This window comes from Chrysemys picta, chromosome 3 (genome assembly GCF_011386835.1).
Source record: "Chrysemys picta bellii isolate R12L10 chromosome 3, ASM1138683v2, whole genome shotgun sequence".
Lineage (NCBI taxonomy): Eukaryota > Metazoa > Chordata > Testudines > Emydidae > Chrysemys > Chrysemys picta.
The window spans coordinates 108,294,163-108,307,026 of record NC_088793.1 but is presented as its reverse complement, the minus strand read 5'-3'; the positions used below and the strand labels follow the sequence as shown (position 1 = coordinate 108,307,026).

At 39.1% G+C, this 12,864-nt stretch overlaps 1 protein-coding gene across 11 annotated transcripts in view; it reads right to left on the bottom strand.

The window, feature by feature from the left end:
• ADGRG6 (adhesion G protein-coupled receptor G6) overlaps window positions 1-12,864 on the bottom strand; it is a 161,322-nt gene that overhangs the window by 52,236 nt on the left and 96,222 nt on the right. For all 11 annotated transcript variants that reach the window (XM_065588770.1, XM_008177101.4, XM_065588768.1 and 8 more), the window contains 3 exons: window positions 11,051-11,136; window positions 7,946-7,998; window positions 7,796-7,852 (listed from right to left, as the gene is read on the bottom strand). In XM_065588770.1, the coding sequence (XP_065444842.1) occupies window positions 7,796-7,852; window positions 7,946-7,998; window positions 11,051-11,136 (196 nt within the window). The remainder of the gene's footprint in view (window positions 1-7,795; window positions 7,853-7,945; window positions 7,999-11,050; window positions 11,137-12,864) is intronic.

Here is a 12,864-nt window from a genome sequence, read left to right as displayed (position 1 = left end):
CTAATGGCAACAAACAGCAGGAGTAATAATAGATCAGGTATAAATGGGTTAGTTATCCTGACTATTTACAAGGAGGAAAAATTGATTATGCAGCACTGATAAAGAACGTCTGCTTAAACTATTCTGTTTATCTGGCTTTTGATAACTCTTACAGCATATGCTGTACGTATTGTGTAACATGGAACTCCTTTATATTTTGACATACATTACAAATATTATTAAGCTGTACAAAATGACATGTTAACAACCCGTAATAGATAATAATCACTTTAACTTGATAATTAACACAGTTCTGAGCTGATCATTTCCCTCCATTTTTGTAGCAGTCAGATCCCAGACAAAGAACATTTTGCTGTTGAAATATGAAATTTAGTTTGAATTTGTGAAATAGTAGGCCAATATTCATGTAAATGTCAATGATGAAACACCGCTTCAGTGATGTCATGATGGGTGATCCCAACCTTAAAACACACATTCAATCCTTCACAATGTATCTTGAAGGTAGTAATACTATAGCAAATGGATGTTTATATGAAACTCCATTCAAAAATCATAATGACAAATTCTTTCACACTGAAATCACTGTGTACCGAAGAATAGATTGTGGTTATCTGGCATAAGTGTGCAAGATGGGGGAAAGGTGAAGCTAGCACTAGCTGTGAGAAGCCTATGGAAGACCTGCTGCCTTCTTCACAAGTCAGCTGAGCAGAGCTGACACAGAAGGAGGAGGACAGCACATGTTGCACCCTGATCCAGGGTATAACAGAGGTGCAAGTGTGCTTCCATCACTGCTACCAGAGTGATGAGCTTCCCTCAGGCACAATGACTCTTGGAGAAGCCACCAAGTAGGCCATGTCCTAAAAGCCACAATCTAGCCCCAAAGGAATGTACTACATACGGTAAAGTAGATCACACTGAAATATAAATAATCAATTATTATTACAGCAGAGTTTTCTTTTTTCTCTTATTCCTTGTACAATGTTAATTGGCTGAACTAATCATATATTTAATATGTCCTTTTTCAGAATGCAACTGTAGTCTCTCAGCTACCAAGTCATTATTAAGTAGTTTTATTATCATTGTAAACTTATTGTTCAGAGGCTAGGAATCCATTTTTTTAAATACATACAGTAAAATTTTCAAAAGCATCTAAATCTCTTAGGATCCTAACACCCATTGACATTCTTTGGGACTTAGGCTCATAAGTCACAAGGCACATTTGGAAATTTGACTTCAGTCTGCTATTTCAGCTTCTCTCTACACATCTTACTTTGTTATGCAGTTTTTGAAGATGAGCAGAAAAGTTTTAAAGATGTTTGTAAATTAGAAGCAAGTTTAAACATACACTGGGATACATGCGGTAAGATCTGCAGCATAGACAGGTGCATGACTTGGAAGGAATAATTTAAACTACTTGTTGCTGAATTCTAAATTAATTGCAACTATTCAAGAAAAAAGAGCCAGCCATGATTGTGAACTACTCAATGAAAACATCCGGTCAATGAGCAGTGGTGGTCCACACAGCAGGCGAAATGTTCAAATGTATAAGGAACAGAATTAATACCGAAAATCTGATAATCCCATCATATAAATCAATGGGAGGGCCCTTTCCTGGAATAATTTGAGTTCTGATCACCCTACCTATAAAAAGATATAGCAGAATAGAGGGAGTTTGGAGATGACCAACAAAAATTATTTGAGTCATGGACAGACTTCTAAATGAGGTAATATTGATAAGACTGGGAATGTTTAAATTAGAGAGCAGACAAATAAGAGGATACATGATAGACATATACACAGTAATTTGTGGTATAGAGAAGGTAAGTCAGGAGCTTCTGGTTACCCTCTCATAATACAAGAAGAAGTGGATATTTTAGAAGGGACATAAATCCTCATGTTTCAGGATATAAATTAACCACAAATGGACTTGGATTAGGAAGAAACTTCCTCTATGGATAAATTATTCCATAATTTGTCACCTCAGGGTTTCTTACATCTTCCTCTGAAGAATCTGGCACTAGCTTTTTTCAGTGACAGGGTACAGGACTAGATGGCCCACTGCTCTGATCCAATATGACAATTCTTATATGCCCATGTGTCTTTGTTTGGGTTACATTCCTAACCATAGAATTGGGGTGGCAAGACAAATAGTTGACCACACTGAATTTGCTTCATAACATAACATTTGCTTTGCATTGATATTCAGCCCTATATAGGCACTTACTATTAATATAATACAGTATGTCATGATGCAGTGTAAAACCTACAATCTACTACAAATTAAAAGGGGAGTGCTGCAGTAAAGGGGAAAAGAAAGTGTTAAAATCCATGTTGTGTCAACAGTGACCTAAGGCTGATGCCATCTTATGTAAAATGAATTTGTTACATTATCATTAAGTTGTCGACATCACAAAATAACCAAGTACAACTAGCACTCTGATAACTTCAGGCCCCACCCAACTCCCATTGAAGTCAATGGAAAGGCTCAATGGAAGACAATTGGAGCCGGATCAAGGCTCCTTATTGGCAGTTGCATCAGAGAGGCCAAGGACTGAATGAGCACACAGTCTGAATAACCCATATGCTTACAGAGGTCTTCCCTGCAGGTCATGGCTAAAATATACTAGTGGGGCTTTGTGGCGAACCTTGTACCTTTTCCATGGATACCAAGAGGACTCCAGACTCCAGGACTTGGAATTTGGTATCTTTCACAAGCAAAATATTTACACAGAAATAAAACACTTTTAAAAAGCAAATGTGTGTGCACAGGGCTGGATTTTCAAAAGTGCTCAGCATTCTGCTCCCATTGAATTCAGTGATAGAATTTCCATTGGCTTCAAAGGGAGCAGAATTGGGCCAATGCTGAGCGATTTAGCAGTATTTTTTAAAAATAAGAGCAGACATTACAATTGTGTTACTTTTTATGAACGCTGGTATTTATACCTCATAATATATTTGAAAGCAATTATGAACAATGGGAGTGTCGGCACTATGCCAGCTTCCTCCATAAACTCTTATGTGCTTACTTTACATTTTGTCACACACTTAAATGACTAAAGACAATTTACCCAAAACAATAAAAACAAGAACAGGGGGTCCTGCAGCTGCTAACTCTTGGCTGAAGCCATAGCACTTTCTAAACAGTAGTCTATCTTGTCTCAAGAATCCTTCCCATTAAACATCCCATCACCCAGAATTCATCAGAAGCCTGATTCTCTTCCTGCTGAAATTAATAGCAAACACCTACTGACTTTAATGGGCAGAATCAGACCTGGTAGAACTTTTTTTCTTTCTTGCTAAGCTCTTTCTTTTCATGTCTAAGGGAAGAGATTTCTATGTAGATTTAGCAACTGATCTTTTAAACATGTTAACAGTGACTGATGTTTTTATTTGGATGAATTGTTAAACAGTAGTTAGAACTGCTATTTCCCGTAGTAGCAGTGATTAAGTACAGAGTATGGGCCAAAATTATGACAATCAAGTAGTGGAGGTTGGAGCAAGCACAAGCTTATTTTGCTGGTAAGTGGAGAAAAGCTCATATATGAAATCAAGGCTCAAGGTTTGCAAAATTGCTTGGAAAAAAGCATAAGGAAAGTTGGGGTGCTGAATAGTTCTGTGGAAGCCATTTCTTTTACCCAAATGACCCAACCTTGATCATATGGCTACACCTGGGATCTGTAGGATCTTTCTGGGAAAAGCAGCAGGAGCAGCAGAAGAAATGTGTGATGTCAAAAAGGGCAAGGAATCAATGGAAGAAACAAAAAAAATGCAAATTTTATCTGTAGAAAGAACACAAATTTACTTTATTGTTACAGATTTGTGCAAACTGGTGAGGACAAAAGACCACCATGCTCACAAACCATTGTGCTTATGCCCCATCTGGAGTGTCCTTTTAACTCTATTTTGAAACAGCACCTTCTGGGATAGAGACACTGCTACTAAGATGAGAAAATTAAACACACATAAAACTACAGCACTGTTGTGATAAAATTCTGTCTCTTACTTTAGTTAATAATCTACCAATGCATGATATTGTCACATTGCTGCCATCCAGAGATCTTTACACGTGTTCAAGGTGCTGATAATAATGTTCACTTTTGGACTTGGCATTGCATGAGACTCTCATCATCACATTGAATTATCACATCATAAGCACAGTGTACTTTGGATTGCTTCAGCTCATAGAGCTCAGCAATGCAAGAACAACAAGCCACTTCCATGTTTTTATTTTGTTTTTCTCTTATCTATTTTTAACATGCCCCAAAATGACAGCTTCTCCACTCCCATTTTCCCTCTGTGTAATTCTGTCTCTCTGGGTTCTGCATCCATCACTTCAGGAGGTCTGATGAAGAACTGTACTATGCTGAGACTGTTTTAAAAGTTATGGCTGCAATATAGCAAATGAGGGTGGAAACAGATTAGAGTAAAACAGCAGAAAATGACTAGAGGGGAAGCAGTTTGGAAGTAGTTCAAACTATTGAATGAAATAGTTATATGCACGGTGAGGGCAGAGACAGAGCGCGCGCGCGAGAGAGAGAGTGAGGTTAGAGCATTAAAAAATTATTGGATGAATGCAAAAAAAGAGGATAGATACTAAGACAGACAAATTAAAGAACCAAGACCATGATTCTGAGCAAAAGTCAGAGAAAAGTAGGTGAGAGATGATGTTGAGTGAGTTAAAAAGACGAAGACAAATAGGATTACATCTACAGAAAATAAGGCCTAAGGCCATGCTGCTTATGGGCTAGGACTGAAGTTTTAAATTTGGAGCCAACCTGGGTTTAGAGAAAACCTGAGGGAAAATGGAATGAAAAGTATTTGAAAGCAAAGGGAAATTTATTTGATAGATGACATACTGGGCTTCCTGAAACTAAGAAATCAGCATTATTTATGACTGTCCATAGTATGGAAAACAAGAAAATATAATCTTTGATAATTTATTTACAAAATCCTTATGAATACACATTGAGAGCAAGATTCATCCATAAAAAAAGAAAGTTTAAGACCTTCTACCAGATTATCCTAAAAGTAAGAAATAAACATTACCTCCATTTTGGATAAAGATTTACAAGTGTCACCAGCTAACTTTTGATAGGTATAAATAATACCCTAAATGCTATTTGGTTTCTTTAGAATCTTGTCCAAGAAAAATTTGAAACTGAAACATTTTAACAAACATTTTAAAGTCAACAGTCTGGAGGAAGTAGCAGGGGAGGTGGTTTTGGGGGTCTTCACCTGAGATTCAATTGATTTCCTCTTTGTCAATACTACAAATACCTGTGTATTAATATATGTGAGCTGCAAGGATTTGAAAGACTGGTCTTTAGAGACAGGAACAGTGGAGACTACTGGGAAGCTAAATTTCCTGCTTTTGCAATGACAAGATAGTGTATTGTGAGATATTTATACACACTTGTTGCTGGCACTGGAAGAATACAGGCTTTCCCAGTGGATTCCACTCTATATGGCATTATGAGATGAAAATACATGCCACTAATATAAAAATACTAGAAAGATACAGCATGTGATTTTAATTTCTAATCAAAACACCCATTGAGCTAAATTCCACCCAGGCAATCTCAATTATTTCAGTCAGTTTCTTCAGATGTAATCAAGGTCCTTATAGGTCTTTTATTTTTTGTGTGGTATGTGCAACACGACAACCTAGAGTATATGAAACAGACTCTTGTTATGTGTAACATGATTAGTATTTGAAGTAAATACTTCATAATGAAGGGACAATGCTTTCTATTCTATTTGGGCCTGACCCAAAGTCTATTGAAGCCACTGCATTTATTTGGTCTTTGGATCAGACCTTTAATTCTGAAAAATTGTACAGTATTGAGTTAGACATAATCCCCATTACCTCTGAAATGCAATGTGATGAGTGAAGTATCAAGAAAAGGGGGTGTTCATATCCAGTGCCCGTAAATTCACATTGTTAGATGTTAGGAGGAGTGATAAGAGCTAGATTCATTGCATAGCAGCTAGGCTATCTCCTGCAACATGACAGTGAACACAGTGGGATGAGAAGGATATTGAAGGAGCAATATACACTCCAAGAACTAAAAGAAAAGGACAAACTCTTACAATCAGAACTGCACATGCCTATTTCTAAAAAAGTGATTTAGAGGGTGGTTTTACTCCCCAGCCAATACTTTTAGATATCACAAGGTACTCTGGAGTAACGCTGAGGGTTATTTTTAAATTAATAGTTTAATTTAGCACTTTATTTTGGATTCTCTGGATTTTGCCTCCAGTTCCTGAAGGCCTGTCTGGCGATAGTCTTCTGATAAAGTCATGTGCAGAGCTGAACAGGTATCTCAGAGCTCAATGTCTATATGGTGTCGAGCATTCTGGGCCTGACCCAGCAAAGCACTCTAAGGGCATGCTTAATTTTAAGTATGTGACTAGTCCTGTTGAAGTAAAGCTCACATGCTTAAAATTAAGTAATGCTGAAATGCTTTGCTGGATTGGGCCCAGAAGTTTTAGCACCTTGTCAGACAGAACTTTTACACAGACTTCCAGCACTGTAAGTAGAAAGAGATATTTCTTCCTCTTTCCCTTCTTTTCTTAGGGACCAGGATATAGAGAAAAGGGAGGGAAAAAAAGTCCTAGGGCTGATAGTAGGAGGATGGGAGGCTGAAACCTGCTTGAGTCTCCTGTTACTGTTCTAGGGGAGCAGGGCTGCTGACAGGCTGGGCAGCAAACTTCTCTGGTAAGAGATTCAAAGACACTGGAAGGAAAAGCTTTGCATCCCCTCTGCATCCCTTGATTCCTTCCCTCAGTGGTGACAACATCCATCTCTCACAGGCTGTTGTCAGGTCACTAAGAGTAAGGAAGAGTGTACAAGAACTGAGAGCATCAGAAACTAGCTCCGGATAATGATCCATGAATGGGCTACCATGGGATAAAAGGCTCTATCCTATCACAACAATTCTCATGTACATCTTAACAACAAAGCAGTTATCTACATTGCCAGGAGATGCACTCCATACTCAGTCTCTCTTTACCCCACAGCAGCCATTGTGTTTTGGCCACCTGCCCTTGATTCAGTCAGAAGACCAGCATCCTTCTCATTTGCCTCCCACAGCCTGGACTGAGATTTTCAAAGAGACCCCATGGAAGTTAGGCACCCAACTCTCACAGGCTTTCAGGTAGTTGGACACCTAACTTTCTTAGGCTATCTTTGCAATCCCAACCCCAGTGCCTAATCAGCAGCCCACTGAAATCAGGAAGTGAGGGCATGTGGTAAGTAATGTGATTTGCATCAACTTGGCATTCAATTTCAGCATGATTTTCTACCACCTGGGTCTTGATCCATTGTCCATTGAAATCAATTGAAAGACTCCTGTTGACTTCAATAGGCTTTGGATCAGGCCCTTAGAGATGAGGCAGAGGAGAAAAAATGCCTCTTTCCAGAGATAGTGCTTAGATACCAGTGATGGATACTACAGAAAACCCTAAGATAGATAATGCTGGGACAGGAGAATGAATATTGCTTCCCATGTATGTTAGACAGGTCTGCCACATTTTGTGACAGGTAAAAATTAAGTTTTGAAAAATGATCAGTCAAGTTTTAAGGAGCTCATTGAATAACCTGATTTAAATCCAAGGTAGTTTAAATTACAATACACATCATACCAATGTGAGGCTTGTGTGCAGATCCAGGACAGTAGGTGGCCATAAATGACATTTACCAAATGGAAAGGTGTGGCCCATAGCATGCGATTATGTCACACCCAATTTTGATAGTACGTGTTGCCTTTATCACTAAAAAGTCCCAGAACGTTACCTTTGATCAGTGCTTCTTTTCTCCCTTGGCAGTTTGTTCACAGTGGTTGGCTGAATACTTAAAAAGCAAGAAGCATAAATATCAATTAGTGTGTGGTAACTCCACTAAGGACTTAAATCAGGTATTTTCCCAATCATCACCAACATTTACCTGATATTGACCACATACACGGTATAATTCCAGTTCTGGAAGGTCTGATTTAGCTGAAAAATACAGAGAGAATAATTACAAGGATGGTGTGGTAAAGAAAGGCCCCTGCATTATCTAGCAGAGTTTATAAGCTCACCTTCTCCCACCAAAAACAATACCTTTATTTGGCAAAATGAAGAGACTAACATTTCCTCATTGTGAGATTATGGCCTTAATAGGTGTATATATTTACCGGTGCAGAGTGGAGGATTTCAGTGGGGAAGGGACCCTTAATAAAGGCACTGTGCAATCAATAGACAACTGTAAGAGGTGCTGAGACACCCCCCCCCCCCCCCCCGCCCATGACACTGTTTCTGTAAAGTTTGTGGTTGGAAAGATTTCTGGGCACTGAATGATATGGGAAATACACTGTAAATGTTCATCAAAAGTCTATAATCTGCTGCCGAACCTCTCTGTTTCAATTTTTTCCTTTAAATATGCATGAAGTGCCCAATCCTGCCCCACTGAGGACAATGGGAGCATTACCATTGACTTCAATGGGTGCAGAGCCTAGTCCTAAGTGCATAAAGAGGTGGCATACTAGTTTCTATTCCCTCTTTCCTCCCCTCAAAAAGTTCAGACCACATGGAGGGGTAGAGACCTATGAAGCGGAGTGGTTACAGAGGATGTGCATGGTTTGGTTTAAGCTGGGGAGGGAATGGATTGAGCTGCCTGGCACCACCGCCCTATGAATGACATTGGAGGGTTTTGTAAATCTGGGGAGGATTATCAAATTGTAACTTGTGGGGATGAAAGTTCAGTGGACAGAGAGGGTTTGTTTGTTCATTTGTTTGTTTCCCCAGACTGTGGTCTTGAGAGGAAATTGAGAGTTGAGAGAGTACCTGTACCGGGGAGAAAGACTCTGCGGCCTGCCCTGGAGGTGCTCAACTGCTTTCCTTCAATGACTACTTTACAGTGGCCAAGAGAGTGGAACAAAGTATTTTTTTGGCCATGTTCAAGAATTAAAACCCAGATGTCCATACTCAGTGACTTCAACGCCATAGCAGTGAACAATTTCATCAGATCACCATGGATCTTTGCAGTAGGGTGATTGGCACACCGAGACTAGATCCTTCGTAACCTCATTGTGGGAGTAACATACAAGATGGACACACTGTATTTAATCCATTTTAGGGCGTGAGATCAAACGGAATGCAAACAGTCCAATCACTCAACTACTCCATTGATCCCCTGCTAAGGATCCTACACTGTATGAAATAACTAGCTGGAGCCAACTGTGCTCTGTGGACCAGCTTTTCACTGATTGCTTTAAGAGCACTGTGGGGATGTTCTCTAAGATATTTAGATGCAGCAGGTCAATAAGAATATAGTGCATAGTTGTCACTTTTCAGCGCCAACGTCCACCAAACATTATCATTAAATCTACCTCAGTCATTTTGTAGAGTATAATTTATTTTAATAATGAATGTACAGATTCAGGGTCTCTTGCTACAGAAATCTAAATACTGCAGCTTTGTGTCAATAAATCTATCATCAGGAAACTATTTTTCTTCTGGAAAGAATAATAGTAATAATAAAAAAATAGAAAGGCTGCCCCTCCACATGTACATAGTAAAATGCCCACCTCAAACCACTAACAAAAAAGTAATGAGCCTCAGTTACATCTATCAACCATCATCTGATCTAATTTACAATGTGACACTTTAGAGCATTTTGATGTCAATAACTTTCCATAAAGCAGATTCCAACTATTGTATATTCCCAAAGTGTTTTGCCCCAAAATTTGTTTTAGGGTATAAAATTATGTGTAGGTAGCATGCAAATATCACTTCAGGTTGCTGTATTATCAAAACTTTTCACAGATATACAGTAATTTACCATTAAAAATTCTTTAAATTTATATGAAAAATAAAAAGGAGGCCTTCTAGGCCTCCTACCACCAAATAAATAAACAAATAAAATAAATAAACAAATAATAACAACAACAAACAGCTATCAGAACATAAAAATACATTCTCCCACATATCTAATCTGTATGAAACAGCTCCCTAATATGAGGTAAAGAAGGTTATTGTACTAAATCAAATTGTAAAACACCTCATAAACAAGAACAAGATCTTACTGTGCTGCCTACTTTTCTGCTTTTGTATATGTGTTGACCTCATTTTTAAGACAACCTCATACATGCAATGTACTTTAGCTTGAAAGCAATTAATTACACATAAATAAATGTTACGGTCAACATTAGGAAAAAGTTATTTTGGAAAATTCCATGGTTCCCCTGGGCTATGCCTTCTCCAGAAATATTATGTTTGATGTTCTTTATATTCTAATAATAGCTTGCTGATAGAGGTCTTTCTGGTGGTGTCTTGATTATTATTTTCTGATATTTTCCTCATCACTTTGATGACCTGTGTTTGCAGCCCATCCACTTATGCACATCAAGCTACATTTGGTGACTTGACATTTCTAGATCCCTTGTATCAACATAAAACTAGCCTGGCATGGGGAGAGCATGCTACAATAAAAAAGGCAGTTTCTGGTATTATGACAATCATAACAAGCATACATGGCTTTGAGAAAATCTCTGCTCCAGACATACACAAACTCTGGTTCATGGACCACTAGTAGTGTTGACCCCTCATTTCTATTGCTGTAGAGTAACATTTCAAAAATGCCTAAGTGACTTAGGAGCCTAAGCACTACTTTTGAGTCCTGTGGACTTTGAATGAGACTTAGATGTATAAGGGCTACATTTTCAAAAGGGATTCTGAAAAGTTCCAGGTGCCTAACACGCATTGATTTCCGTCCCTAAATGCCTACATCACTTTTGAAAATGGGACTTAAATTCCCAAGCTTCTTATGTAACATTTGAAAATTTTACCCATGGTACCTAAGGGCCCAAAGAAGGAGCATGTTCCCACTGTTTTAACTACTGTACAAATAAATAACACAGAGACAGACCCTGCTCCGGAGAGCTTATAAACTAGACCAACTGGTTTCTTTGATGTTCTCCCTTTTCCCCAACTCTTATCAATTTGATGTAATTTAAGGTGCAGATTCACACATATACAACTCTCATAAATAGGAAGAAACTTAACTTACCCATTCGGCCACCACACTCTGTACTTTTGACTCTAATATGGGCTTGTAATTGAAGACAGTAATGGAAATCCTGTAGAATAGCCCCCCTGTCCATTAAAAACAGTATTACAAATATCAGAAACATTGAACATCATTCATAATATATTGCCAAACTTTATATCATATATGCCAAACTTTCTCTGTTTAAAACTTTAAGACCTTATTTTTGTAGCAAAAGATAACTTGGTGAATAGGGCCTGAACTCACATTTTGGTATACCCAAAACTCTAATTGCTATTATAGGAGTTTGAGTGCAGGAATGCAGGATTGGGCCTACTGTCCAACAAAATGGAATTTATATGTAAATATGACCCTGTATATGACTGAAATATAATTGTGAGATCCTGAAAATGCCATAAATATAAAATAATCATAAATACTGAGGGCTGGTCCATACTAACCCCCCACTTCGAACTAAGATACGCAACTTCAGCTATGTGAATAACACAGCTGAAGTCGAAGTATCTTAGTTCGAACTTACCGCGGGTCCACACATGGCAGGCAGGCTCCCCCGTTGACTCCGCATACTCCTCTCGCAGAGCAGGAGTACCGGCGTCGACGGCGAGCACTTCTGGGATCGATCCGGGATCGATTGCTTACCGCCAGGGCCGGCTCCAGGGTTTTGGCTGCCCCAAGCAGCCAAAACCAAAAAAAAAAAAAAAAAAGCCGCGGCCGCGATCACAATCTGCGGCGGCAATTCGGCGGGAGGTCCTTCACTCCGAGCCGGAGTGAGGGACCATCCGCCGAATTGCCGCCGAATACCTGGACCTGCCGCCCCTCTCCCGACCGGCCGCCCCAAGCACCTACTTGAGAAGCTGGTGCCTGGAGCCGGCCCTGCTTACCGCCGGACCCGGAGGTAAGTATAGACGTACCCTGAGTTTTCAAACAGGACATAATCTAGTGTAATCTAGAAGAACTCCACAGATTTTACTGGAGTCTTTCAGGATTTATAATTGTCTGAGAGTAAAATGTGCACCCATCAGTTTAAAAGCAACAAAATAATTGAGGACAGAATTTGAAGATAGTAGGGTTGGGTGGGTGTTTCTTGGACACAATACTGCATGAAGAATCTTTGTTCTCAAATCCCAGGTTAAGTTTGCACAGCTGGCAGTTAGAAAGACAAACCATATTTTAACTTTAAAATTAACAGACTTAATCTGGAAAGCCTTGAGATACAATAAATCTAGAACTTCATCTTGCCATTTTTAAAAGATTCACGTTTTAGATGACAGTGAAACTTTAGAACATGAACAAGACTATTTTGAAGTAACAGTAATTAACTTTAGATAAATTCTCCCTAAGCTCATGAGGATGGTAAACGGCTCTTTTTTTCTGTTACAAAATTTCACACATACATAAATAATAAATAAAATAAGTTTTGTTCCAGGCCATTTTGTAACTCAAAAATTTGACTTTTCACAAAATAAGAATTGTGCTTTAAAACACTGCTAAATTTTGCCAGCTTTCATGGGCAATGGCTCTCTCTGTGTGAAATTCATCTGGATGTGGAGAGGTGACACAAGGACCTCCAAACCAATTAAGCTCCACATGTGGACTGTGGAGGACTCCACCAGCTGAGTGGCCATACAGGTTACCTACTCTCTATGAACTATGGAAAAGGTATCAGCACTGCCTCTGCATGCCATATTAGCCATGGGCATGGTCCACAGATCTCCATTTATATAGATCCTATGACTTAAGTGGGTGCGGAGGGACTGTGGCCGCTCTTACAGCCCATTGGCTGGAGTAGCATCAGAGGAGAGGCCTTGCTGTGG